The sequence below is a fragment of the Rhodamnia argentea genome, chromosome 1, assembly GCF_020921035.1.
Source record: "Rhodamnia argentea isolate NSW1041297 chromosome 1, ASM2092103v1, whole genome shotgun sequence".
NCBI lineage: Eukaryota > Viridiplantae > Streptophyta > Magnoliopsida > Myrtales > Myrtaceae > Rhodamnia > Rhodamnia argentea.
This window is the reverse complement of record NC_063150.1, coordinates 3,774,968-3,802,833: the sequence shown is the minus strand read 5'-3', so window position 1 is coordinate 3,802,833 and position 27,866 is coordinate 3,774,968. Positions and strand designations below refer to the sequence as shown.

Sequence of the window (27,866 nt, the reverse complement as noted above, 5' to 3'; positions counted from 1 at the left end):
CTTCGATCTAGATTTCATCATGAAGTTCATTTTCCACAGCACCGTACTCATAGAGCTCTCTCATTCTCAAGAAGAGTAGCTCGTGTTTTGCATGGCCCTGTAGATATTGTTACACAGCCCTATAAAATGCCCAAGGCGCTATGAATACGAGAAAAGGGAGATGTGTTCTCATTGCCAACTTCTGCAGATCGCAGATGATACACTCTGAAGGGTCATAAATACACCGACACCTAGGCACGTAAGTTGAAGGTACATTGACAACCCAAACTCGTTACCAACCCAAAAACAATTCGATGGCAAAATTGGAACCCCCACGGCGTGGAAAAGTTACCAAATCGGAGAGAGAGAGAGCACATCTCTGGCACAGTTTCTCCATCAATGTCTCTTCTATCTCTGCAAAAGAAAGATCACATTCAGCAAGGATTCACATTTGTAAAACAGAGAATACGACAAAGGAAAGTCTGATAAAAGAGGAGGCTGAACTGTTCAGATACATACATGTACAGGGTATACAAAAGCGACGAGGTCAATCGGTGCCCTCCAAAGCCCGTCATAAGCCAAGTTCAATAGTATTCCCTCCCCACTTTTGCAGGGGAAGATAAGCGATCATGCACTGGAATTGGGTGGAGGGTCATCCTTCCATCCCTTAGATGATAGCAAATCATAGTTGATTGATGCCAACTGAGACAGATTCTGTGAAAATTGAAGGGACATCGCAAGCCAAGTAAATATAAGTATGTCCTACAAGGTAGCAGCCATAACATACAAATCATAAAACACAGGGAGGATACCGGAAACAAACCTCAATTTCGACCCAACACTTGTATATCTCTGTTTTCGCAAATACCACTCACACACCTCTAAACAAAATCCCATATCGAAAAGACCATATTGCCCATCCTTACAAACTCGATTTGACATCTGCTTAGGGTTTGGTAGTTTAGTTTTTAGTTGGTTTTCAATGTTCTAGACTGGGTGCGAAAATGTAGGAGTCTGGGATGAGCATTTCTGGAAAAAGAAAGGCATTTTCATACATAGGAACAATAGGATAATTGATGTAAACGTGCAAAGTGGTCTCCGATCGTAACATTCAGTAATGTATTTGGTATTTTCAACATGAGGTATGTAACTGTCCATAAGGTGAAAGATGAGGTATGTTAATGCTATTTTTCCCTAGAAAACATGTCAATTATCATAATCCAATTTTTCTGCAATTGAAGCCTAGAATGTACTATCATAATATAAGATTTCTGCTCATAGGGAAATGATTATGACAGGTGGCTTAGCTACGGAAAAATTCGTCATTTAGCATACCAGCTCTTAATATGAATCCGCAGATTCGCAAAATGCTGAAGAGTGAACTTGGCGAAAACCCAGGAAGAATGATGATGTCGTGATAGAAAGTTAAGAAGTTATCTCAATCCAGCTTTGGATGCACAACAGCATGGAATGAAATTCTATAGTCAGCTATTACCTTGAATGAGAAATTGCTGAATGAGTAGTTGATAGATGAGCCAGACTCAAACTCAGCAAGACCCACACATTCATCTCCCTGCATGTCATCATCATCCAGAACAAGTCCACTAACGTGAGGTCATATACTAATACAAAACAGTCAAAAGAACAAAATACATCACAACAATGTTATCAAGTTTGAAAAATCTTGATTAACTTTACCACTTCATCTTGGCGATTGCTGAGGCAACTACTTCCACTTGAGCTATCCGCGTCACTCATATCCTCGAACTCGCTGTCTGGATAAAATTGCTCATCCGAAGGATTCCACGAGTAGCGGCTTGTGAAGTAACTCGTATCCAGGGCACTTTCTGAAGAGGGGACAAATGCCGCCTGTAAACAAAGTCGTCCAGATGCCATGGGTCAATATGAAAATGAACAAAACGTCGACGAACTAAATGCTAGGAAATGAATGGTAAACATGATAGTAAAACCTTTTGCCTGGCAAGAGTGTCCCAATTGATATCTTTGAAGAAGACATGCTGCTTCACCTGTAAGTTTAATTGTCAGTTCACCGAATAACTAAACATCAATTTCATGAACATGATTATTCCCCCAAATAGATTTAAGGAAAAAACAATCACCTCCCATGCTCCTCTAGCTCCAAGTCTCTGGTGAGGATCTTCGGTCAGTAACCTTTGAAATCAAATGAGGCACATTGTTAACGTTTTAACTTGATGTTGAAACATAATAATTTCATCTTGACTGATCATCATGGAAGCCAAAATATGAATTTCAGAAGAGTATCTGTTCAGAGTGTTCATTTCCATTCTCTCTTTCCTCATAAGTTTAGTTCTCAAAAAAATGTCGAGGGGCATAAAGAAAAAAAATACAGAAACTACGCACTGCAGGAATCGTTTTTTGGGGGCCGCTTTGAATCTTGTTAAAAACTTCCATTTTTTCTTCTTTTGAATTTAAGAATGAATCTACCAAAGACCAAGAGAGAATGGATCGCTGATGGGGGATCAAAATGGAAAATTTGGGGGCTATTTATGGAAAACTCTCCTGATTATTTAATTTCCCTGGCATCCTGAAGATTGATTTGTCAAATTAGATCAGCAAATATTCATCCAACATCGACAAATTCTAAGTGCCTGAGTAAAAGAGAAGTTAACTCACCGATCAATTAGGTCTTGTGCTTCAGCGCTCATTTCTTCAGGCACTCTAGGCCAAGGTATATTACGATTAAGAATGTTATCAAATATTGTCTGAAAGAATCAGAATGGTCAGTTTGGATAAATAATTTTTACATAATTACACTAAAAAAACCTCAACTACTAGGTAAAAGATAAGAAACTAACCTGTGGATGCTCCGCATTGAATGGAGGGATTCCAACAATCAACTCAAATAATATAACCCCAACAGACCACCAATCGGCAGTCGTGCCTGAAATGCAATAAGTGAGATGTGATTATGTTAGCCCTACTGCTACAATCAGTGAATAAAGGAACAACATAACGCAACATTCAGGAGTGTGATCAGTGATGACATGACTGTACATTAGGGGTATTTGCGATTTTCCTTTAGCGATAAAAAAATCAACAGAGTGAACATGAAAAACGAATGACAAATTGTATACAAAAATAAAGCGAAAGGCAATACAGACCATGTCCTGTTCCCAGAAGTATTTCTGGTGCCAGATAGTCTGGTGTGCCCACAGCAGAACGTTTCTTCCGTCTTTCTTTCTGACTCTCGGACATAGATAGCTGAGGCTCTTCATCTACAAGCATGGATGTGCCACTAACTGCGGGACCCGATAAATCATCGGTGCTGTTGATGAGACCAACTTTAGAAAGCCCAAAGTCTGTCAACTGTACGTAAAATAAACTATCAGCTAAACAAAAATTGAAATTTTTATAATTAATGACCAGACAGAGATGTCAAAAATTACTAAGGAAAATCCTCATGTTCCTACTGAAAAGAGTCTCTTACAATTACCTTGATATGACCATCGTGAGCAATCAACAAATTATCAGGCTTCAAATCACGATGAACCACGCGCAGAGAATGTAAATACTCAAGAGCGAGCACCTACATGGATATGTTCATGGTTCTTAAGACTGCATCATAATTTGTACAGTACCACATCCAAGTAACACTAGCAACTTACCACTTCTGCTATATACACGCGAGCAACTTCTTCATCTAAGCAGCCTAAGTTTCTCAACAACGAATACAGGTCTCCTCCATTCAAATACTCCATCACAAGATACAAATTTTCACGACAAGTGAAAGAATAAAAGAAGCGAACCTGAGACAGACAAAAGCAAATGAATACAGGAAACCATGTATTATATAGACAATGAGGTGCTTCATAGATAGACCTGCTCACCACAAAAGGATTACGGACTGAAATCAAAATATCACGTTCAGCCAGAATACTTTCAACAGCATTCTTGCGAATCATATCTGCCTTTTTAAGAACCTGTTGGACAAAGCAGAACACAGATAATGCAAGTCACAAGCAATATACAGGTGAAGACTCCATATAATCATAGCAAGAATAAAAAGAGTTCTTCTGCCAAGTTTTAACAACAAGGTTCTTTCTAATACCTTTTCCCGACTATGATTCATAAAACAGAACCTTCATTAACTAAATGACGCATCAAGAGGTGTTCCTGACTTCAAGAATCACTATATGTTAACATGCTTTACTCTTAAAAAAAGTAAAAGTTAAGAACCCCTTCCAAAAATTTGTTAGCTAGTTCTTTGATAGAAAGAGAAAAGGTGAAACAATTGCTTATGATAACAAACAAAGATTGAAAATTTAAATCAAGAGGCATTACCTTTATAGCGAAAAGGTCGCCAGTCGTTCGCTTTTTAGCCAAGAAAACGCGTCCAAAAGCACCACGGCTAATTGGTTTGATGATCTCAAAGTCATCAATGGATGTTCGATCTTTAGAAGTATGTACAGGGCTTGTTCGCAAGCTACGAACCACATCATCTTCCAAAGGAGCATCTTCATCAATAACAGTACTTGTTATGTCGATCTTTTCATCATCCACCAGCTCACAGAGCTGTAAATACTTTTCCCTAGAGGATGAAATCCAATCACAATCAATGATGAAAGTCACATAAGAGTGACCAGTCTTCTTTCAGACCAGGTGAACCCAAAACTTAAAATGTATCAAATTAATCAAGGATAGAGCAAATAAGCTCTGAGGTATCATTAGAATGGTGTCTTCTGCTTTTGCTTTGAAAAGAACAAAAACTGCAAAATATGAGAAAACCACTTTTGCATCAAGAATATTATTTAACAAAAGATAGTTGACCTTAAGTTTTAATTAATCAAATTGCATATTACCCGTCCGATTTCCATCAAGGCAATGTGCTTTTTGTACATTAACAAAGCATGCAAACTAATTGTTATCCAATAAAAATATCACTACTTTACTGGATTTAGAAACAAAATCATCAGTAAATTAAGCACCGTATCAACTTCTCAATTCGGGTTCCAAAGGTCTCCACCGTAAGTGCATCAAACTTCCGCCGATCAATAACCATCCTCAAATCTTCAAGACAGGTCAGTAAGAAGGGTGACGATCTCTCATCTTCCAATGGTGTGCTTGCTGCACATCGAGCAATATCAGCCAGCTCATTCATCTGTAGAAAAGATACTTCAACTTACCAAGACTGCACAACTAATGAAACAATCTCATCGTAAAGGATTAGCGTAAACTATGCAAACTCAGCTAGTGCATTCTGATATGAATGTCAAATTACTTTTCATAATTGACTTGTAGAACGTGACGTTATCCAGGCACATAATTTCAGAGACACTAAGTATGGAATGCATGTTTGTCGCCCTTAGGTCTTAAGCCAATTGATGGGCCAATCCATAAGGGAACCATTTGGCTGCTTAGGATTACGATTGAGGATTAATGCCTCAGACATGTCTTTTGCAGCTTTGCTTGTGACTTCCTCCAGTAAAACCAAAAGTAAATGCTGTAAGATCATCACTGTTTTTCAAATAAGTTAAGTCAAAGCACAGAGGATGAACTTAAAACTTTCCAGTCATATATCATACTGACACATCAAGTTTTGCAAGCAATATAAGATATCACTGAGAAAAGCAGCTCAAGCATTTTAAGACAAAGAACTGAAGAAGATACCTGCGAGAGATCCTCATTCTCACTGAAAGCACCCTTCCCTGCCAAGAGCAAGTCTAGCTGACTGGTTCTTGGTGTCAATCCAGGAGACCGAGGTGTCATACTTCCAGCAGACGATGCCGTCATTCCCTGATCAGACTTAAGACCAAAACGGGTTTTACATGACATGGAAGGTAGACCCTTCATATCGTCCATGAAAATGGAGTTATCGACATCTTGGAAACCATCAAGCATGTCCTCTGAACCTCTCCTTGACCAGTCACTGAGTTTCGGTGAGGGTATGTCAGATTCTTCAGTGACACTTGAATTTGATACCTTGGCAACATCTGGGCTGCCAACATGTTGAACATCCTTCTGAACCATCTTTTCAAGAGTTTCAGATATCCTGAGAAGACGCTCATTGACACTTAAACCCTTCTGATCGCATCGATCAGCAACTGCACAAATTCGAGAGTGATCTTCTACAAATGAAGTGAGAACCTCCTCTTCGCAAATACGACATATTATGGTGCTTTCCCCAGAAGCATTTGCTTGATCTCCCCAGTAACCCCAAGAAGCCTTGTGCTGATGCTTCAAAGACTCTTGGGAAGAAAGGAGCTCAGGAGACTTTGCAACAACATCCCCATCGGACATTTTTCTCCTATTGTTGAACGCTTTTTCAGGTTCGACCTTGCTATCGTGATGCTCCTTTGCTGGGACAGACTCTTTCAAGGTTTTCCCAGCTGCAGCCGGGAATTTTTTCCATGAAGACATCCGATTCCTGCCTCCAGGAGACTCGTTCTTAGGAGTGTCATTAGCTGGGGGAGAGAGAGCATCATCTCTCTGCACGGAATGTTCTCTCTTCCATACCAAACCATGCTGCTCTTGGCTATAAAATTTCCTGGATGAAGGTGCTTTTGAAGGCTTTGCAGCACTCAAACTGTTACCATCTCTCCCCATGCTGGGCGGAACTCGCTTATCAGCAGAATGCAGCACCCTGGACTGACGAAGATGTAGGAACTGCTCATCCTCGGCCAATCCACTTTCCTTATGGAACTGCAACAACCTAGTACACCTTGTCAGGATGAAAAGCATTTTTGTGTGAAGTTGTTTCAGTATTCCCATGGGAAGTTCTTGGCGCCTGTCATCCAGCTCCTGAACTATACCTTCACACTGAAGCCAAAACTCTCCAGGTGATGTCATAGCACACCTACGAGCTAACACCAGCAGGTCTTCGATGGTCTCCTGCCACTCGGGATGACTTTCTGCATTTTTCTCAAGAATTCCCACCAAATCAGCTGCAAAGATAGCCAGATCAGAGTTGACTTCTTCCTTGGCCTTGTCAAATTTGGTTCTAATTACAACCAGAATCTCCTGTAAAGAGCATCAAAGTTGTCAGAACAAGATAGAACAAGAAGTTTTATCATCTGGAGAGTTGCAAGGCTTCAAATCACAGTACCTCCAGATTATTCAAGCCACGACGCTTCAAAAATGGGAAAGGCCGCACACCTTTTGAGTTCAACTCATGTGAAAAACTTTTGATATCACCAGGAAATCGCTTCTTTGGTGCACTTGTCACACGCAGAATCGCTTGAAAACGGGGAGACTCCGATTCCTTTATTCAGAATCATATGAAGTATAAATAAGAGTATGTTCCATTTTTACATTACACGCACAAATAATGATGATTCAGAGCATTAGGATCTGCATGTGCAGCATTAATAAGAATCTCTTAACAGTACCTCAGGTGTACAAACATCAGAACTTCTTAAGTCTCCAGCACGGCCCCACGATGAATCTGCATGGCCTAATAGAGATAATTCAAGATATAGAATGAGGCTAAGAAAGAAATATTAAGTCTGGCAATGTACAGTGTGTAGGCTAGCATAACTCTCACGACTCATGATTACAAATCCTCTCATGCGTCAGATATTGACCCTTCCAATCCCCCCGCCCCCCCCCCCCCAAAAAAAAAAAAAGGAGGCCCTCCTCTACAGCTTCATATAGTAACTCTATATTGCACTAGTCGCGACCGCTTTTTGTCATACCCTTCCTCTACATTTTTTAAATTAATTGTTGGCAAAAGCATACCTAAAGTGGACAAAAGAGTTTTAGGCAACCACGTCCCCGCTCATCTTATGAAAACCCTACCGTTACGAATCGTTCATCAGCCTGACCACACAAGTATACTCATCTCATCTTCATCCTCACTTCCTTTCCTTGATTACTAGTAGAAAATATATCTCGTATTATATGCAATCATACCCGCCTCATGAAGCCTATCCTGTGATACTCATGTCCTCTCTTCCGTATCAATATCTCCCGCATAGCGCTTACTTTAAGTTACCCTATAACTAATTGGCCAAATCACAAAGAAGTTAGACTACACCTAAAGCTGTTATGTCATATTCTCACCAGTCCAGACTCCAAACACATTGGCACAATGAACATGAACAGCCAACAAATGACTGATTTGGGAACTTTTAGAATCTCATTTGGCACACAGGCAATTGAAAAAAGTGCAGCAGCTAACACGCACTTGCAAATGACGTATCTGAAGAGCTGTGAGATTGAAAAAAAAAAAAAAAAACAAGCACAAACGTTACCAAATGCATACCTGCTCCAGAAGACGATTCGGCATTCGCTACACTGGAAGCTGCAGGCAAATTAGGGCTCCGATCCCTTGACGGCACACTCCCAGGTGACATGCCGTCGGAATTAGTCCCATTTTCGACCCAATTTCCAAACACCGCATCGTCCTGATGAAGACCCATTCTGCTCAGAGCAAAGGCCGTTTCCTTCTTCTTGCCACCACTGCCGGAACTCGAATTCGCTGACCCCGAACTCCGATCCCCGACATTCACACTCGGCCTGGAGAGGTTACTTGCCCCCAAACCGGACCCCTTGTCACCCCTAAACCCATAAAAGGTCTCCTGCGGCAGGGGCCCGGACCGCGTCTTTATCCTGTTCAATCCCAAAGAAGAAGCCAATATGGGCGACACCGAAGAAGGCGCTTCCTTTTCTTCAACCGGGTCTGCGGCTGCGGCTGCGGCTGCGGCTGCGATGGTCGCTTTCTTGGACTTGGACCCAAGCGACGAGCCCGACTTAAAAGACACGGGGTTGTGCTTCTGCGGGGTGGTTCGAGCTTGGTTCGACTTCTCGGGCTCCTTGCACTTGGAATCCTTCTTCTTCTGACCGTCCTTGACTTGGGTTTGACGACATGGGGAGGCGAAGCCGGAGGAAGAAGTCGGGGCGGTGGAGTCGTCGAGTTTGGAGGTGGATTTGGTCTTCTTCTTGTCGGATCGGATGGGGGAGTTGGATCCGAGGGATCGAGGGCTGTTGGATCCGTCGGGGCTGGAGGAGTCCGACTTCTTGGAGGAAAAGAATCGCCCTTTGAACACCATGTCCGTTCGCTGCGGATTCTCCTTGAAGCCTCGCTGCTATGTTGGAGGTTCACAAGTAGCATAGAAGACGCTTATCGGTGGTCGAGACTGCGGCGGCATAGATAGAGAGGGAGAGAGAAAAAGAGAGAGAAACAGAGAGAGAGAGCGACTGTGAAGCTTAGGCTTATTACCAGGGAGAGAGACAGAGGTTGCGGACAGTTTTGGACTTCGATGAGCAGAGAGGACGGAAAATCAGGGGGACACCGAGAGAGGCAGAAAGGGGTTGAAGCAACCAGGAAGAGGACGCGACTTTGTGTGTGAAAGTCTCGTGGGATTATCGCAACTCTGTAAAAAGTAAAAACTGTAGCTGTGGAATTTGAACTAAAAGCCGAAAAAGAGGAAAATATATATAAAAAAAAGGAAATTTTTTGCTAATTTCTCTTTTTGGAAAGAAAATTATTTACATAATATATGATAGGGAAATTTTTAAATACTAATCTAAAGTGCCCTCATTTTTTTTTAAATAAAGATATGAAATGGATTTTATTTTAAATAAGGATTTGAAATGCCCCTACTATTTCAAAGAAATGCCCGACTAGGGGCATTCTCGTCATTTACTTTTTTGATCTTTTCTTCTCTTTTTCCCCATTTATTTTCTTTTTCCTTTTTTGTTGCCAGCAAGGGCCCGACGACCCTTGCGGGCCACCGGGCGAGGTCTCGCCGATTGCTAGCCACGATCACGGCCTTTGCCCAAATCTGGCCGAGGTCGGCCTCGCCTATGGCCAATCGGGTCGGCTCTCCCTCCCTGTGCAAGGCCGCCCTCGCAAGCCGTGAGCAAGATGATCCTCGCCTAGATCCGGCAAGGGTCGGTCTCTCCAATGGCTAGCACGGGCGACTCACCTAGTCCCTATCGATTATCGATATGGCCAACCACCGGCAAAAATAAAGCGGAAAAAAAGAAAGGAAAAAAAATCAAATGCCACTTGCAATAATCCAATCATTCTCCAGGTAAAAAAACACTAGACATTCCATCCTAAAAAACCAACACCTTTGATGTTATTTGGCGTCCAATAATTTCTCTGTGTCTATTATGGATTTGTACTTGGGGATCGATAAAACTTTTGGGTCTTATCAATCAAAGATATATATGACTTTGCACTATAGTTAGCTTAGCTCCAATCAAGAATCCCCAAGGAATTTCAAGATTTATTTTTATTTGCTCGTTCCAACCCTCAATTCTTTTTTTTTTAGATTCATCGATATTGAATCAATTAAATGCACTTCTAACACTTGTTCCACTTTTGGAAGGCCCTGTGTTATATCACCGATCTCGATTTTTCTTATATAAATGCGGTTAATGTACGTCATTCATAAAGGATTTCTCCATAAGAACCATGAGAGGTTGCCCCTCGAGTGGCCAAATGAGGCACGGAGAATCTAATTACTACAAACTTGAAAAATATAAATGATAAAAATGCTCTTGCCCGGGACTTTCTTTGAAATAATAAAGAGTATTTCAGGCTTTTATTTAAAACAAGATCCGCTTCAAATTTTTATTTGAGAAAATAAAGGTATTTCAGACTTATTTGGAATATTTTATATATGGTATGATTTGATTTGGTGGTGGCTGTTTTTTTTTATTTATTGTTCTTCTTCCCCATGAAGAAAGAAAAGTAAAACTTGGAGGCTTTGGAAGTTCGGCCACCACTCGTTCTAAGGACCTATGTGAAGAACAAGGTTTGACTACCACAGATTAACATGTCAAAAAGAAAAGACGATATATTGGGAACTACTTCGGTAATTCGCGGTACAAAATGTGATTGAAAATACGGTAGATCAGCGGATCCACGAATCTGTTTCGGAACTTGTACCGAACACGCTAATCCTCTTTCAAAACCTGTAAACCAACTTGTGTTGGATCTAAGATTTCGTTTGTTTCGTGAAAAATAACTTCTAGAAAATAAATCTAATTTTTGCAAGCATTTTTTGCGAAACAAACGGAGTCCAAAATTATCTCTTTATTTTAGGTGAACGCATACAATCGATTAAGATGAGGGTGGCCATCATTAGACCGTATCATCTGGTCAATAGGGCCGAAATGCATCCAAACCCTGCCCACATGATATTCGCGGGATGAAAGAAGGGGAAGAAAATTGAGGGGGTAAGGAATGAAAATTCAGAATAATTTGCATAATTCCCCCTATTGCCGCCTTTCTCACTAGAAATTCAATACCGTCACTATTTTCCGCGCCCAGTTAGATCTCCTCCTTGTCCCTTTGTTTGTCGGACGGAGCGGTCTCGGGATCCGACCGGACTCGGCATCGCCCGGCTTAACTGCGAGCCTGTGGTCCGCAGCATGAAAGTCAAGGGCCTATGGGCTGACCATTTCGTGGGGACTTGACTATTGGAGGTGCATCGTATGAATTCGCCGCAGAATCTTTGAGAAGCATCGATCGTCTCTTTTCGCTTCGTTTTATCTAAGTTGAGCGCCTTCGGAACGGTGGGCTTGTTTCAAGAGATTAAGGCCTGTATACACTGGCCCAACACAAGCCCATCACATTCTAGGCCTGGTGGTACCTTAAACAGCTTCCCCGTTTCTTATTTTTTTTCGGATATGTTCAGCGAAGTCCTAAAACTTATCGTGAAAGGGCAATTGATTCGTAAAACTTGCAAAAAGTGCAATCGAGTTCTAAAACTTATCAAGTTGGTGCAATCAAGTCGTTCCCTTAACTCTATCCAATTTGATTAACGAAAAATGCTGACGTGTTCGTTTCACTCACGGAACGTTAAAGTTGCTTTGTTAAGCCATGCCAAATGCCATCCAAAAACAACTTTCTTCTGGTCACCTCGATCGCTCTTTCGCCCCTCAAATCGAAGACCATCGCGAGTACTTGTGCAATCGAATCCTAAAACTTATCATAAAAGAGCAATTGAGTCGTAAAACTTGCAAAAAGTGCAATTGAATCCTAAAACTTATCGGTTAAGGGCCCGTGGGCTGACGATTTCTCGTGGACTTGACTATTGGAGGTGCATCGTATGAATTCGCTGCAAATCGATTGTCTCTTTTCACTTCGTTTTATCTAAGTTGAGCGCCTTCGGAACGGTGGGCTTGTTTTGGGAGATTAAGGCCCATAAACATTGGCCCACACAAGCCCATCACATTCTAGGCCTGGTACCTTAAACAGATTCCCTGTTTCTTATTTTCTCTAGGATATGTTTACCATAAGTCCCAAAACTTATCATGAAAGAGCAATTGAGTTGTAAAACTTGCAAAAAGTGCAATCGAATCCTAAAACTTATCAAGTTGGTGCAATCAAGTCATTCCCTTAACTCTATCCAATTTGATTAACGAAAAATGTTGACGTGTTCATTTCACTCATGGAACGTTAAAGTTGCTTTGTTAAGCCGTGCCGAATGCCATCCAAAAACAACTTTCTTCCGGTCACCTCGATCGCTCTTTCGCCCCTCAAATCGAAGACCATCGCGAGTACTTGTGCAATCATGACCACGTTTGTACAGGCAAAATCGATCAACGGAACCGGCTGACGGAGCGATACGACATGTTAGGTGAATGTTGTCCACCTTTGTTGCTTTGATTAAATTATCCGTCTTAATTACCCGGCGTGGCGTGGTCTTAACATTCCAACAAATGCCAAGTACCTACATCCAATTTTCCATCCCATACATCCGATATCAAACTTAATTGAACTTATTATAACGAACAATCTATGCCCATTTATTGCGGAAAAGTCTCCAACCCAAAGGGGGAACAAGAAAAGAATTCAATGAATTGCACTTAATCAGAAAATACTAGCTTTGAACTACTTCGGCATAGTGGTCCATGCCTAGCCACTTCTTCACATTCAACTTTTTTTTTCCCCTTTTCTTTTTAATTTCCTTTTTGTGCTTCAAATTTTAAAACAACTCCTACTCGAAGGGCTCTTTTTCTCTCATTTTGTTCGACATTTTAAACATGTTCTTAATTACACGTATCAGGGGTGTAGGAAAACATTGGTCAAAAACAACTCCAGCGAAAAAAATAAAAATTAGGCTTCATTTATTTCGAGAAAAATGAATAATTTGAAAATTATTTTCTTGAAAATGATCATTTGTTTCCCTTGAAATAATTAGTTCATAAAAAAAATTCCACTATCTATAATAATATATGTTTAAATAGCTTCGTGGACGATAAAAATGTTTTCCGCCCAATCGTTTTTGTAAGCGAACATTTTTAGGAAAATATTTTCTAGATTATTCGTTTTTTCGCGAAACAAACGAAACATTAAAGAGAGTTTCTCTCCTAAAAAGGGGGGTAAATTTTAAAAGTGGGAAAGAGAAGATAGCAAATGTGATTTTTTAAACTTATAGTAGAAGCCAAGCCACATGAATGCCCCATATATCGTCGAAGGTGGGTCAATTCCTTTCCTTAGAACTGTACTTGGCAGTAAAAAAACCAAGTTCAATATATTCGGAAACAGAAGTGTTGGTCCAAATTAATTCTACAAAATCCACCAATTTACGTATCACAAGTTCAAGAACTGTGAGACCTAGATGAGATTTCACCAAAAAGATCAAATTGAAGCACATATTTGACGCTGCAATTCATCTTAATCCGAATTTGCAACTGCGCTCTGTTTATCAAGTGCTATCTCCGCTTTCGTTTCATATTTCCATCAAAGTCCTATTATATTTAGATAGATCACTAAACCTGTGGACATTCAATAGTTCCTGTGGGATCAGCAACTCTAGGCATGCGTTACCTTCTAGATTTACCAAGAAAAGAGGCACGGGGCGGAGATAACATTTATTTCCTACTATAGCGCAAATTGCTTCGATAAGGCAGGAAATAAGTAGGAGATCCAAATCTCAAGACCAATCTTCCAAATAGTTACTAGTGGCAAAGTTCATTTCATACAAACTTATTTTATTCGATTTTGCTCATCTGCTAATCTGCAGGCTCCCGCATAGAAGGATTAATCAGTCAAGAGTGCTCACATACACATCTTTAGGTAACACTATATCAACCCCCTCGTGTATGGCACACCTGTTTGAGGCAGCCAGGAGTCCCCATTTATGAAGTTTGCAACGGTGAAGTTCTTGGCGTTCTTTGCACCAATCACGTGGTACCCAGGCCACTGGACTCGGTCCTTCGTGTTCGTTCCGGGTCCTCTATTTTCAAACTCCGCTAGAATACTAAGTCCAGTCGAGTATTATTATCCATGAAGCATAAGTTCCATGCGGGCTCATATCAATGGATTTATTTCCTACACATCTGCGTTCTGCTCGAACTAAATTATTGTTTTTTTTTTCCTTCTTAGAATGGGTGATATTTACTAGAAAAAAAAAGTCTGAATGCATATAATTGAAGCAAAAATCTCATGCAAGTACGGAACGGATGAGGTAGATCCGTTGTGTTCTGCCAGAGATAATGTATTCCAAACCCTAATGAAAGATACAGACCTTTGGTATCACAATGCGACCCAGCGGGCTCACGTCACTATGCTGAAGCATCTTCTCAAAGAGGAAATCCATATTCAAAGGATTAATAACCAGAAAAGTGAGGGAACTAGGATTAACAGACAAACGAAGTTTTCCATAAGAGAAGTGAGTGAAATAAAAGAGCGCAAGCTACGACAAATAAACATTTTAAGTCTCACGTGATCTTCGGATACGGTATTTCCGGATGAAGTGTTATGAAAAGATTGTGAAGAAGAAAGTGACGAGACGAACGATCTCATTATTTTTTCTTTTCAAAATGAAACCAACGTATCACTTATTTATCCGTTAGCACGTGCGGTGTGACTTTCAAACAAAAATACGCATTCATCTTCATTTTTAGGAAGAAAAACATTGGTATGAAAACCCTAACTTAGCAAAGTCGTACATCCCATTCTTGGGGAAAGTTATCCAAAAAGTCTTAGGTCTATTGTAATTTTGTCAATTTACTTATAAACCTTTTAATTGTGCTAATTTAGTCATAAGTATTTTCACGCTTTACAATTGAGAAGAAAATATAAACGTGAAATTTAGAAAAAAAAATGGTGGCTAGTGTCAACGTAAGTGATTTCAAATCAAAATTGACCGCACTGACTATAGTGGCAAATTTTTAAAAGGTTTAGGATTCAATTGGCCTAACTGAAAGATTTAAAATTGAATTGGCACAAGTGTAATATGTTTATGCCTTTTTTGGTAGTTTGCTCAACTTTTGAGAGACGGAAAGATTGGAGAAAGAAGCAATAGGGGTAGTAGTAAAGTCCTGCGTTACGAATTTGGTGTACAGCGGAACAATTTATTCACTGTAGTCAAATTACAACTCATTGGTTTAAGCACTCGGGTGAAGACAAGTTCAATTGAACACGTAAACAACTCGAATTTGGACTCTTTCTTGATTGAGTAATTGACTATATATATGAAATACTACAAATAAAATTGGAGCATTGCCATCCTTTTTTCATTCTGTTTGTCTACCTATAGTTTAGGAATAAATCAAACAATAAGATATGGACGTTGACAACAAAAGAGTGGTGGGGCGGTAAGCTGGCCAATCACATGCCATCTCTTCAATTCAAGGCTTTCTCGTGGCAATCAATATGTACGTATTTTATCATGCTCGAGTCCACCGGTTTCTTTATTCTCAACATCACATGTTGAATATATTTTATTTTGGTCGAATTTTGCCAACTTAGCAAGGCATCAATCTTCTTTATTTTTCTTTTATTTTCTTAATGTTGTTTGGATATTGTGGCCTATTTAACTAGTATTTTCATATTTTATGGGGCCGCTACCAACTATTTTAAAAATTTAAGCTATTACACGATCCGCGATTTAATATTTAATAATTCTATCACTATCTCTTACGCTTAGTCTGATATTTTTTCTTACACTCTAAGCGTGAAAATATGTAATTGAAAAGACAAATAGAGTCTTGAAAAGATTTGACTCATGACCTTCTCGCTTTTATACCATGTCGATTTTGTGGACCATTGCTAACCGTTTTAAATGCTTAAGATGTTAAATGATGATGTAGTTTAAAATTTAATTATTCTATCAACTATTATATGTAGGCCAATGCAACACATCCCAATTGTTTGGTGCGAGAAAAACACTTGATAAAGAAGTCTACCTAGAAACCTCACTGCATCTAAAGATGTAAGACCCTTCAATTTAGAATTTTAAAAGAAGGGGTTGACACGATTTAACAATTCCTCTTTGTGACAATACATTTATACACTTTCTTCGAACTTTAAGATGGTATCTCGCTCGAAATTTTTGTTTGGTTATCAAATGAAACCAACACATAACTTACTTTTCTATTAGCACGTCACGTGTGACTTTCAAGCATAAATACGTGTCCATTCGTACTTTCATGGAGAAAATAGAAAGAAAATGTACGAAAACCCTAACTTTGAGAGATTCTGCCGTCCCAGCGATTGCATTATACCAAGATAGATCTCTCTTTCTCGTAGAATAGGCCGTAATTCTAGCCACATCTGTGTATTTCTTTTGCATATCAACAACACCACAAACCCTAATCTGTACAAAATATGGCAGATTTGATGATTTTCAAAGAAGCAATTTTTGCACACTTGAAACTTAAGGAATTTAAAGCTTCAATCAATATAAAAAATCATGTTAGGATGCACGTATGAGTGAGTTGTGCTAAAGAAATCCCACATCGAAGAATATACTCATATTGGATCATAACTCATTAGTTTAAACTTTTGAGTGAATGTGGATTTGATTGAATATATTGTCAAGAATTTGGTGGAGATACGTCACATTTTGCGGAAAATCTTCGGAAACTTAACAAAACGTTACCATCATTATGGAGATTTTTTGCATCATTATTAGAGGTATTATAACAATGAGATGAAGCCTCAAGCATTATGGCGGGTTTATCCATTTCCATCTAAGAAAAGGATGACGTGCAAAGAATTCAGAGGAGACACGTCGCATTTTTGTTGGATTAGTTAGGACACTTCGAAAGTTATGCCATTAATGTTCGACAGATTAGAGACTAGAAAGGTAAGAATAAATAGATGGAAACACGTCGCCACGTCCAAATGACAAGAACCATCAGCCATGTGCATTGTGCTTAACCTAAATTTGATGGGCCTTAAATGGAGAAATCTTCATTTGAGTGGGCACAAAATCGAAACAATATCACATAACGGCGGAAACGACATAAAAGTTCGCCCGAGATAAGGAAAATAGCCCAAAGGACAAAGAAAGAAGGAAGGAATTTGGGAACCAAAGGGAAAATTTCAATTAATGATTTAAAGTGCTCTCATTTTTTTTAAATAAGAGCTTAAAGTGGACATTATTTCAAATAAGGGCCTGAAGTTATATCATTATTTCAAATAAAGACCCGAAATTGATATTTTTTCAAATAAGGGCCTGAAGTTACCATATCAATCTAAAAAAAGATCTCTTGCCAATTAATTAGGGGCATTTTTGTCATTTATTTTTTTTGAAAATTTTAATTTCTTTCTTTGTTTATTCATCTTTTAGTTTTCTAAAAAAAAAAAAAAAAAACATGAGCGGGAGGGGTTGCCTCTCGCAATCGTGCCGAGGGCTTGCTAGCCTTGCCACCGGTTGATGGGGTCGTCGGCCCCCTCCGAAGCACCCGTGACCTCGACGACAACCGCCCTTGCCCCACCGCCGGTGGTGCGGCAACCACAAGCGGGAGGGCAGCCCTCCCGCTTGTGTTTCCTTTTTTATTTTTTAATTTAAGGAGATGTCCTTGTTTGAAACATGCATAATTACTTCATGCATTTGTTTGAAATAAGGAGGACATTTCAAGCCCTTATTTGAGAAAATAAAGGTACTTCGGGCCCTTAATTGAAATTTTCTCGGAACCAAATGGATTCTTAATTTCGGTAATTTTTCTCGCATGAGGAATAATTACAACACATTTTGTAAATTTTCAATTTCTTTTTTCAAATAAAAATCTAAAGTAAAAGCTTGTTTCAAATAAAGACCTGAAGTAATTTTTTTATTTCAAAAAAGGGTCTAATCCAAAGATATTGTTGTCATTACATATTTTGAATATTCTTTTTTTTTTCTTAGGGGGACAACCACTAGAGGGTGTCCTTGTCGGCCATAGGCGAGGACACCCTCCAGTGGCCATCAAGGGCAACCTCCTTAACGGCCACCTGGGCAAGGTGAGTTTCCGCTAGTGGTCGCCCAAGGGAAAAAAAAAGAAAGAAAAATAGTAAAAGGCAAAAAAGAAAATAGGATCTAGACCCTTTTATGAAATAAAGAGAGCATTTCAAGTTATTGTTTGAAATAAAATTTACTTTGCGTTTTTATTTAAGAAAATCAAGGCACGTCATGCTTTGGAATTTTCTCAAAAAAATAGAAGATTTTTGCCTCCTTTTCGTTTTTGGGCTGCATTGTCTGCATTTTTCCCGGTAAAGGCACAAAAATATGGGGACTCCGCCACGTGGCGCAGACGGTAAAATTCTCAGCACAAGCAGTTTCGGATCCCCACGTGTTGCATTGCCCACCATGCAATCGCCGCCCGTTCGTTACCCCCGGAGACACCGCACGTGTTCGGAAACCGGGAACAGCCGGTCATCCACGACCCTACGGTCAAATCAAATGGGTCTCTCTCTCTCTCTGTCTAGAGCTCTTTGAATGACCTCTTGAAAACGTGTCTCTCTCTCTTCCTCTGCGCAGCACTACTTCAGTCTGTGAGCAGTGTACGCAAACAAAAGCATTCAGATTTTTGTTTCTCTTTTTGGAGAGAGAGAGAAACAAGTCGAACATATATGAGAGAGAACTCTCTCTCTCTCTCTCTCAGCTTAGAGAGAGAAGTTCGAGCGGTGGAGTTCAAGATGGGCAGAGATTTTCTGTTCTTGGATCCGAGAACAGATTGGCTTCCCCAGAAAGAAGATGGGAGTTCTGGTACGACCCTCCATTTCTCCTTCTTCCCCGTTCTTCAGTTTCGTTCGATCGAGGGTGTGTGCTCTTGATCTTCATCGGTTCCGGGTTTCCACGTCCAACGTTTTTGACTGTACACAGTGTGCACCTGTCCTGGTTGGAGGGTTATGGCTGTGGAAATTAAGACATGTTTTTTTTTTTTTTTGCAGCTCATCCTGACATTCATACCTTTCTTTAATGCTTTTGCTGGTTTCTGCCAATCAGTATTCATCTTGCTGATATTTTACTTGTCCTTCCAAGTGCATTTGTTTAGTTTTTATAATGTGTTATATGAGTGGGATGATTGGCTCTACCTACTCCACAATCTTTGTCTTCTTATCTTATCTTCCAGGGTTTTGGACACTTATATTGCTTGTAGGGTATGCACTTGCCTGACTCTGTCGATAGATGTTTGACTTGGGCAGCTCATGTAAGGTGGAGAATAAATAGCACGGCATTCTTAGGGTTGTTTTTAGGTTTTTATTTAATGTGCTTTGTAGAAGTAAGAAATATATACTATAGCATTAAAAAAAATTAAATATTATACGATGCCCGGAGCTACCGGGCTCTAAATGACGCCCCATACGCGTGCCACATTCACCTTGCGAGAGGATGTGTGAATAGTCTTCCAAAATCACGATTAGTGGGTAGGTAAACTGGCAAGTCCGGATTTATAACGCCCACTTCCACATTTATAGGCATGTGTTGTCAATCGATATCTCCGGAAAAATAGCCGTGCGTGCTCTCCATTTTTTGCACATTAGATTACGGTTCAACCCGTCTTTCTCGTTTAGTGGATATTAGTCGACATGGAGATATAACACATTTTGGAGTGCACTCAAAATTAAATTTTGGGTTTGTTGTTGTATTACTAGCATAGACATGACATGTTTTGACAAGACCCATGAAGAAAAATAGAGGATAAATCCTGGGCTTGTGTGCTTGGCGGTGTAGGGGAGATCAATGCAGGGTAGATGACGTGCGCCCAATGGCATTAGTGTGAATATCACCTCCAAAATGAGGACATACTCGTGAATTTATCTCGGGTGAATGTGGTCCTTGTTTGGAATTTAATATTTGTGTCTTGTCAGGTGCTCCAATCTTTGATGACATTATTATTATTATTATTATTATTATTATCATCCGTGCCGCCTTTAAAGAAATCGCTGCTTATGTTGCGGTTGCATTAAGCAATTCACGTTGTGCACTACGTTAATTATTAAAAGAAGCACGATTTTTTCTTCTTTTACTCGCATGAGCATATTATAGAGTTGCCGCCTAGATAGGTGCGGGCATCCGTACTGAGACTTGCTTGACAAAAAAAAGTTTTTTGAGTTCTTTAATCGAATACTAAAATCTCAAAAAATAAAGTAATACGGGGTTCGTAGCTTTCTTGCATGAATCTAGGCCGAGAGGACCACAGACCCTTTTATTAAAAATGACGAAGAAAGCTTGCAGCTTGCTTGTCTTGGCCAATCACATTGCAGCACCTTGGTGGGTCGTCTGGTCTTTATTTAGTATTTTTGATTAATCAAAGCTTTCTTGCAGATTGGCTAGTTGATGATCATATGCGTAAATTATATCTTAAAGTTGGAATTTTTTATAGCGCACGTTCAGTTTTTAGGCGTTTAATATTCCATTGATACCCTCCTTCGTTGAACGTCCACTCCTTTTTAGAATTTTAGCCTTTTCTTGCCCTGTGCTCAATGCTCATCTCACATGTTAAGCAATAGAGCTTTTGAAGGAATTAGCGTTTCTCTCTCTGCATTTGAAAGAAAATTTTCTGGGTTTGGTGACTGTTAAGGCGGTTCTGGTTCTTTAGTTAAGTCTGTGACTCTTTTTCGATTTCTCTCTCGGATTCGAATGCTAGGTACGATGGAAAATGCTTAGCTGTTGCCCCAAGTAATCTGAGGTTGGATTTGTCTAATCAGTGCCGGTTTCTTTGTGTAATCTTTTGATTCTGCAGAGCTGAACAGACCCGGAATGCATTGGTCGTTCTCGAACGTGGGCTCTGCTCCTTCTCAGCTTCTATCTTTCAAGGCCTCATCGGATGACGGGCTGGGAAAAAGCGCCTGTGATTCGTTAGCGTCGTTTGGATCTATGACCGTATCTAGGTTGGACGTTGAGGTATGGATTGGTTCGATCGTTTTAGCGCTTGATCTTTGCAAACATCCGAGCTGGAGTACATTCTTTTTGGGCTGTGCTTGGAGTTTGGAGCATTTTGCTTCACTCATTAGTCCTTTTCCTTTCTTGTTGGTGAAGGAACGGAACTGATTCTGGATTTCTGTGGCTTGCAGAGGAATAGGTTCGGCGACAAACAAGCAGGAAGTTACTATGTGACAGGGGCTAACCCTCAGCAGTACTTGAATGCGCAGCCGATCAGTCGGCCCCAAGAAGCGAGGACTTTCCCTTCCCCGAAGCACCTCAGTCAAGTGGCCACAAAGACGCCGGTCGTTCAGTCCCATGTGGCGGCATCCTCTGAGCAAAACGTGATTTGCTCCTCTGTAAAAGGGGGATTTACCTTTGTCCCTCCTGCATCAGTTCCTCCGACTTCGACTTCTCTTGTTGGCTTCACTGATTCTAGGTGATCTAGATTTCTGTCGGTTTATTTTTTTTTTTCCTGCAAGTTTTGTCAAACTGATTTATGCTTTGGCAAGGAGTGGAAACTTTTCAAGTTCAATGGATGATCGGTCAAAGTGGTGATCTTATTTTGTAGGAATGCTACGAGATCCTCTGCAGCACCAGCCCAGATGACCATCTTCTTCGGCGGTTCGGTGTATGTGTACGATGATGTATCTCCAGAAAAGGTGTATATCTCTTGCTCTTTAAATGAGTTACCATTTAAGCCTCCAAAATTGACAGGCAGCCTAAAATGTTTGCGACCCGATGTTAGGCTCGGGCAATCATGTTGCTGGCAGGGAACTGTTCTTCTGCATCTCTCTCTAAGACCGTTCCATCGGCTCAAATTCCACCACCTATTACGCCGATCACCAGACCTGTGCCTGTTGATGATTTGAATGGGAGCGGAAGATCGTCGATGCTCTCATTTTCTGCAGTTCCGAGCAATGGGGATCAGAGGAGGGTGAAATCTGTAGGAGCCTACGATTCGTCAATCAGACGACATGAGACTCCGAAAGCAATAACTTCCGTTGCACCGGCTAGACCAACTATTTTTCCGGCCGGTATGTTGTCTCATCACTCTCTTAAATCTTTTGGGTGGAGATTTCTGATAAAACTGATGAGCTTATTTCAAGACTGAATCAAATCGGTAAAGCTAATTGTTGCCTCGCAGTTGCTCTACCTCTGGCTCGGAAGGCATCCTTGGCTCGATTTCTAGAGAAGCGCAAAGAACGGTCCGTGTTATATACCAAAACCTTCACTCATCATTCATTCTTCTTCCAATGTTTGGGTTGGATTGTTGGATGATACCCTCTATGGATCATTCGGTCTCCGATCATAGGCACTGTTCAATTCGAATCGAAGTGTATTGAGCTGAAATTTGTGAATATTTTGGCCTAGACCTAAGTTCTGTTTGTATTCAGGGCGATGTGCATGTCTCCTTATGCTCCGGGCAAGAGATCTCCAGATCATACCGGCTCAGCTTCGGACAGCTTTAGCCGCTCTACCAATTCCGCCGCTTCCTGTCATCACATAGACATCAACCAGAAGCTATAGCTGCTGTTTTCGATGAGGATTCCGGGCAAGGGAATACCGACAAAGGTTTTTTACGCAAGCCAGCAAATGCCATCATCAGCAACTCCTCCTGTTTTTGGTCCAAGATGAATTTTTTTTTCCAGCCATGACTCTTGGTTGGAAGTCATTAGTCGTATGCTTTTTAGTCCCATGTTTTTTTTTTTATTTCCCCTCCCTATTTGCCGTCTTTTCGATCCGATTTGTCGACAAAAAACAATGCGATTTCCGTCACCCCCTTCGTTAAAGTTTTGTTCCGGATCGAGCCGAGTGTAAATGTAATTCTAAGTAATTCGTGATTTGTGCTGCATAAGATGGATCTGCAGCGCTAAGAACAGTAGGAGTACTTGAACTGCATATAATGCTCACATGCCTTAAGATCTCATCTTTGCTCTGCGTTGCTTCTTTGGTTCATTAGGACTCGGTCAGATTGGATGGATGTTTGCACTGCTTTTGTTTATTCCATGTTGATTGGTATGTGCAGACCAAAACCAATGGTCAAAGCTGGCGGTCCTGCCAAGCTCCATCTCGTTTGCTGGAAAATGATTTTTTTTTTCTTTTTTACCAAGGACTTGTGTACGAATTAAATCTTTCGTAAATCACTCACATGAAAAGTTGGGAGACCTAATTAAAGTTCTTGATAACTGCGTTTTAGCGGCATTGCCGCGGGACATTACGCAGTGGAGGTGATTAATGGTTGGCCTCGTAGCTATTGCCATGGTGACTCGTGGTGGTGCGGCAATGGCGGTGAAATGCTTTAGAAATTAAGCATGAATTTCTTGTTGATTCAGAAAAAACCCGTCTTTAAACCATTTACCTTTGAGCTTAAGCTTACCTTAAATCTACTTCTTTGTTGATAATTAGAACAACACTTTTGAAATGTTGAATCTCACCAACTTTGTGTATTAAAAAAGACATGATCGGCATTGTCCCATTGGCCAATGCCGATCACCTTATGTCAATCGTGATAATCACCCAACAACCGACATCACGCGAGTGTCTAAAATTAAAAATATGTCATTCTTGAATATACTGTATTTAGAATTTGGTATCGGCCTATTCGAAATGATTTTTACTTTTCTCATTTTTATCGCTTTTATGGAATTATGTGGCCTAAGTAGTTTGATTTTTATAGAACGTGAAACACTTGGAATTTTTTCAAAACGTGCACATATTGGTTTCATATATATATATATATATATGTGCGTATATGTAGAGTAAATTTGATAATTTTACAAAGTCCAAGGGCAAAAACGACCGGATTCATCGCTGTAAGTTTTGGTGAGTTCGGGCCGGGCCGACCGAACCAATCGGAACTTGCAGTTGCTTTGCTTGTGGACCCAAAAAGCCCGTTTGTGCAAGATCATTAGATCGATCTTTAAGGCCCGGCCCGGGAGGCCCGACGGCGGATTCCAGAAAGTTGCGGTTCCGCGGCGCATCTGCGCACTTCCATTTCTCGACACTCCCAGACACAGTAGAGAGAGAGAGAGAGATGGAATCGGAGAAGATAGACGAGCTGAGGCACTTCATTCACCAGTGCAGGTCGGATCCTTCCATCCTCCACGATCCTTCGCTTGCCTTCTTCAAGTCCTATCTTCAGAGGTACTGTATCGGGTTCATACGAGCACGCTTGTGTTTCGCTAGTCTGAATCGGTCAATCGCCCAGCAGATTGCTGCCGCTGCTGCTATATAGTTAGCTGGATAGCGGATACGTTAAGACTGAAAGTTAATCCATAATCTTTCATTACAAAGCATGTCAGTACGTTTTAGTCTGCTGATTTTTTTTTTTTTTTTGGGAGTGGGTGGGGGGAGGGGATTGTGTGACATGTTCTCTTCTGGTCGCGATTGTTTCAAGAACGTGGCATGTTTTGTTTGCAGCTTGGGTGCACGAATTCCGCCCGCCACGAAATCAGTGAGAAACTTGCTCCTGAAATGCTTTTTTCACACCATTTTTTTACATCTTCATTGGCCGGGAAGTGCTGTGCATCTAGTATAATTGGCTGCATTGAACACGTTTTGGTTTACTTTGATATTCGTACATTTGTTTGCTGAATAGAATGAGAATCGTGCATTTGGGGTGCATTTATTTCGCGGGAAATCAATGATTTGGGAGATGTTCACCTCGAAATGATCGATAGAAAAATTAGTTGAGGGAAAGCAAAAGAAAGGCATTACATAATTAAGATGCCTAAAGACAGATTGCACGTAGTTTTCCAATCTCAAGAAAGGGAAAAGTATTTGACAATACAGAGACTCTACAGAAACCATACGATATTACTGGAGCATACCATTATGAAAGTTACTTTGGATTCATAAGATTGGCGTTGAGAATCTGGTCGAGGTTTAGCAAAAGTAAAGAAAGCTTGGGAGAAACCACGAGATTGGAGAAGGGAGCAACCACAAAGTTATGTTCTTTTGGATTTAATGGTCATAGTTTTCGGAAGAAGTCATAAGTTTTTGTGACAAAATAATCCATGTTTCTACTTAGACACCTGCCATTAATAAACAAAAATCTGAACCGGCAAACTCTTTAGATAGATCATAGGGTAGGGCAAGCTGATAAAAATGTCCCTCATGTAATTGAAATTCCAACCTGGTCTAATGCATGCATTGACCCGCTTATGGTTCATCACTTTTTTTTTATTTTTGGGTCAGATGGTTCATCACTTGCATTAGCACTTTTTATATAGCCACTCATACTGTGTCTCGAAGAATTTGCATGGCAATTTTCTTGATTTTTGGCTTTATATACTTGAAAGAGTGATTGAATTCATAATCTTTCTCTTCATGCTTGAACTAATCTAGTTCTCGATGTGACAGGAGAACCGTGGCATGTCAGGCTCTGGGTTTGATGCAAACAAAACTGATTTCGAAATGGATTATGATGATGATGTCTTTGTTGAATCTGATGTTGAATTAGACGAATCTGACACCGTGGCACCTGATGATGATCCTCCACAAAAGGTGAGCGGTGGAATAGATTTCCGGGAGAAGTAGCTGTAGGATTCTCCTTTGATGAAAATTGAATGTGCAGATTTTCTAATTACAGATGGGAAACCCTTCTGTTGAAGTTACAGAAGAAAAGCAGGAGGCTGCACAAATGGAAAAATTAAAAGCTGTGGATGCAATGTCAGAAGGCATGATATTTATGCTGATACCATTTGGGCTTTTTAACTTAACATTCATCAACTGCTCTTGCTGGAAAATGGTCTGTCTGTTTAAATTGCTTATACTTCCTAGGTAAGCTGGATGAAGCCATAGATCACCTAACAGAGGCAATCATGTTGAATCCATGTTCAGCGATACTCTATGCGACTAGAGGTAACATCTATTACCATGCATTTATAATGAACAGTGCAGTCTCAGTGTACATGTGACTTGGTGGCTACACCTTAGCAATTTTCTTTTTTCCATCCAGCTAGTGTCTTTGTCAAATTGAAGAAGCCAAATGCTGCTATTCGGGATGCAGAGGCAGCTTTACAGGTGGGTGTTCATAGCTTGTTGTCAGCTCGGCTTTACTGCTTAGGATTGCATTGGCATAGTGGATAATTGTGACATGTGGATGTTTCTTATGTGTCTGAATTGGAGTGATGAAGCTCCTCTATCTTTTTCATAGATTAACCCTGACTCAGCTAAAGGATACAAAGCACGAGGGATGGCAAGGGCCATGCTGGGTAAGTGGGAGGCAGCAGCTGGTGATCTGCATGTAGCTTCAAAATTAGATCACGATGAGGAAATTAGCATGATGCTCAAGAAGGTACTGTACACTCCGACTCCCCTGGAGTTGGGATGCTTGAGCTGCTGAGGGATCTATGTTTAAGATTCCATATGCTTTTGCAGGTTGAACCCAATGCCCACAAAATAGAGGAGCATCGCAGAAAGTATGAACGCTTGCTCAAAGAGAAGGAGCGAAAAAAGGCTGAACGTGAGCGGCGGTGCCAGCGCACTGCTGAAGTGAGATGACTTGATACATTCTCATTTTTTTTTTGGGATTTCAAATTCACATAATCTTTCAGATGCCTTGTTAATTGATTCTTAGTAGAAACCATAACTCAATCCAAAGCTTCGTCTCCTCATGTCGTACAGTACTTTGCTTGTGGTCCATGCGCAATAGCCATGTTGGCATCATGAACTCCTTGCTGTCGGGGTGCAAAAGCAAGTGGAACTGTTTGCTTTTCCATGCCCCTTGCTGAGTCTCTTTGCGCATTTCGGGGTTTGATTTTGTTTTTTTGGTTGGAAGGGGGTTTGATTTGAGTCATGCGCCTGTCATTTGAGTTGAAAGTGAATACTCAAGTCCCTTCTGCATCCTCTAGAGTTGCATAACCTTGACCTTTGCTCTTATCTGGAATTTGGGATCGTTTTTCACCTGTGCAGGAGTCGGATGCTTTGACCGCTCTCAAGGATGGTGAGTTCATTGTTTTGTTTTGTGTGTAATTTATCACTTGAATCCTTAGTTATTTATTGCTTATTAGGACTCCAATTAGAAGGATTTAATTGCCAACTAAAACTTGAGACTGGATTTTCTTCTTGTTTTTTATTTTTTATTCACACATATTCTAGTGTTTTTTCCCAGCATCTATATTTTGTCATGAGCCGTACTCAACAGTCGGTTGGAGTTTGCTGTTTTTTCTTTATCTTTCTCAAAGCTACACTTATCAGAGTAGTTCCCCAAAATTTCTGTCCTCATGAGCAAAATGATCATGATGATTCCTCCAATCAATTTTCTTGGTCTTAACATTGAAATGGTTCTTGCTGCTTATTTTTTTCGGTTCTTGCTTTTGCCAGGGCAAGTAATTGGCATCCACTCTTGTGCTGAACTGGAATCCAAATTGAATGCTGCTTCAAGAACATCCCGCCTGGCCATCCTTTACTTCACTGCTACCTGGTGTGGGCCCTGCCGCTTCATTTCTCCTCTTTTTACTAGCCTAGCAGCAAAATACCCGAAAGTGGTATTCCTAAAAGTTGACATTGATGAGGCGAGGGATGTGGCTGCGAGTTGGAATATCAGCAGTGTCCCTGCTTTCTTCTTCGTGAGAGATGGCAAAGAGGTCGACAAATTAGTTGGTGCTGATAAGGGCGCCCTTGAGAGGAAGATAGCGCAGCATGGAGGCTGATTATAGGGATGTGAAAAGTGAGAAACTTGGCCCTGTAACCTCGGTGTTTGCAACATGGAAGGTATACATACTGGTTTTTTCCTGCTGTAGGGTGTGAGGCATGTCAAATTGTCTGGGTTTGGTGTAATAAATGACGTTGGCCGCTCAAAAA

The 27,866-nt window shown here is 40.6% G+C and overlaps 3 protein-coding genes across 7 annotated transcripts; 2 read left to right on the top strand and 1 right to left on the bottom strand.

Moving 5' to 3' along the window:
• Positions 1–147: 147 nt before the first annotated feature.
• Positions 148–9,125, bottom strand: LOC115748697 (probable serine/threonine protein kinase IREH1). The gene is made up of 18 exons (XM_030685278.2): positions 8,222–9,125; positions 7,347–7,411; positions 7,064–7,219; positions 5,629–6,978; positions 4,947–5,119; positions 4,303–4,549; positions 3,849–3,941; positions 3,627–3,767; positions 3,455–3,547; positions 3,123–3,327; positions 2,817–2,902; positions 2,635–2,723; positions 2,100–2,151; positions 1,950–2,006; positions 1,678–1,848; positions 1,475–1,552; positions 499–693; positions 148–393 (listed from the first exon to the last, which is right to left on the bottom strand). Exons 1-17 carry the CDS (start codon positions 9,006–9,008, stop codon positions 607–609), a joined length of 3,930 nt encoding a protein of 1,309 aa, XP_030541138.1. The 5' UTR covers positions 9,009–9,125; the 3' UTR covers positions 148–393; positions 499–606.
• LOC115748702 (TPR repeat-containing thioredoxin TDX) lies at positions 9,112–27,866 on the top strand. 3 transcript variants are annotated; one of them, XM_030685292.2, is made up of 11 exons: positions 9,112–9,125; positions 24,078–24,203; positions 24,480–24,513; positions 25,422–25,565; positions 25,651–25,738; positions 25,842–25,922; positions 26,020–26,084; positions 26,218–26,358; positions 26,442–26,555; positions 26,976–27,006; positions 27,387–27,866. In XM_030685292.2, exons 2-11 carry the CDS (start codon positions 24,094–24,096, stop codon positions 27,713–27,715), a joined length of 1,137 nt encoding a protein of 378 aa, XP_030541152.2. In that variant the 5' UTR covers positions 9,112–9,125; positions 24,078–24,093; the 3' UTR covers positions 27,716–27,866. The 3 variants fall into 3 exon arrangements, with proteins under 3 accessions (XP_030541152.2, XP_048129331.1, XP_048129330.1); XM_048273374.1 differs by lacking the exon at positions 9,112–9,125 and having other exon boundaries at positions 24,101–24,203; positions 24,401–24,513; XM_048273373.1 differs by lacking the exons at positions 9,112–9,125; positions 24,078–24,203 and adding an exon at positions 24,237–24,362 and having other exon boundaries at positions 24,413–24,513.
• On the top strand, positions 18,778–23,029 carry LOC115748703 (protein TIFY 6B-like). 3 transcript variants are annotated; one of them, XM_030685294.2, is made up of 7 exons: positions 18,778–18,896; positions 20,878–21,038; positions 21,209–21,495; positions 21,628–21,718; positions 21,805–22,093; positions 22,204–22,264; positions 22,454–23,029. In XM_030685294.2, the coding sequence occupies exons 1-7, from the start codon at positions 18,827–18,829 to the stop codon at positions 22,584–22,586; spliced, it is 1,092 nt and encodes a 363-aa protein (XP_030541154.1). In that variant the 5' UTR covers positions 18,778–18,826; the 3' UTR covers positions 22,587–23,029. The 3 variants fall into 3 exon arrangements, with proteins under 3 accessions (XP_030541154.1, XP_030541153.1, XP_030541155.1); XM_030685293.2 differs by having other exon boundaries at positions 22,186–22,264; XM_030685295.2 differs by lacking the exon at positions 18,778–18,896 and adding an exon at positions 20,410–20,781 and having other exon boundaries at positions 22,186–22,264.

Bases quoted from the DNA above. Each gene is read 5' to 3' on its own strand.
- LOC115748697 (XM_030685278.2), bottom strand. From the start codon at position 9,008: ATGGTGTTCAAAGGGCGATTCTTTTCCTCCAAGAAGTCGGACTCCTCC. The intron at 2,007-2,099 runs GTGATTGTTTTT...TTAAACTTACAG, and splicing joins GAGCTAGAGGAGCATGGGAG to GTGAAGCAGCATGTCTTCTT. The intron at 694-1,474 runs GTAATAGCTGAC...CAATTTTCACAG, and splicing joins TCAGCAATTTCTCATTCAAG to AATCTGTCTCAGTTGGCATC.
- LOC115748703 (XM_030685293.2), top strand. From the start codon at position 18,827: ATGGGCAGAGATTTTCTGTTCTTGGATCCGAGAACAGATTGGCTTCCC. The intron at 18,897-20,877 runs GTACGACCCTCC...TTGATTCTGCAG, and splicing joins GAAAGAAGATGGGAGTTCTG to AGCTGAACAGACCCGGAATG. The intron at 21,719-21,804 runs GTGTATATCTCT...ACCCGATGTTAG, and splicing joins ATGATGTATCTCCAGAAAAG to GCTCGGGCAATCATGTTGCT.
- LOC115748702 (XM_030685292.2), top strand. From the start codon at position 24,094: ATGGAATCGGAGAAGATAGACGAGCTGAGGCACTTCATTCACCAGTGC. The intron at 26,085-26,217 runs GTGGGTGTTCAT...TCTTTTTCATAG, and splicing joins ATGCAGAGGCAGCTTTACAG to ATTAACCCTGACTCAGCTAA. The intron at 26,359-26,441 runs GTACTGTACACT...ATGCTTTTGCAG, and splicing joins TTAGCATGATGCTCAAGAAG to GTTGAACCCAATGCCCACAA.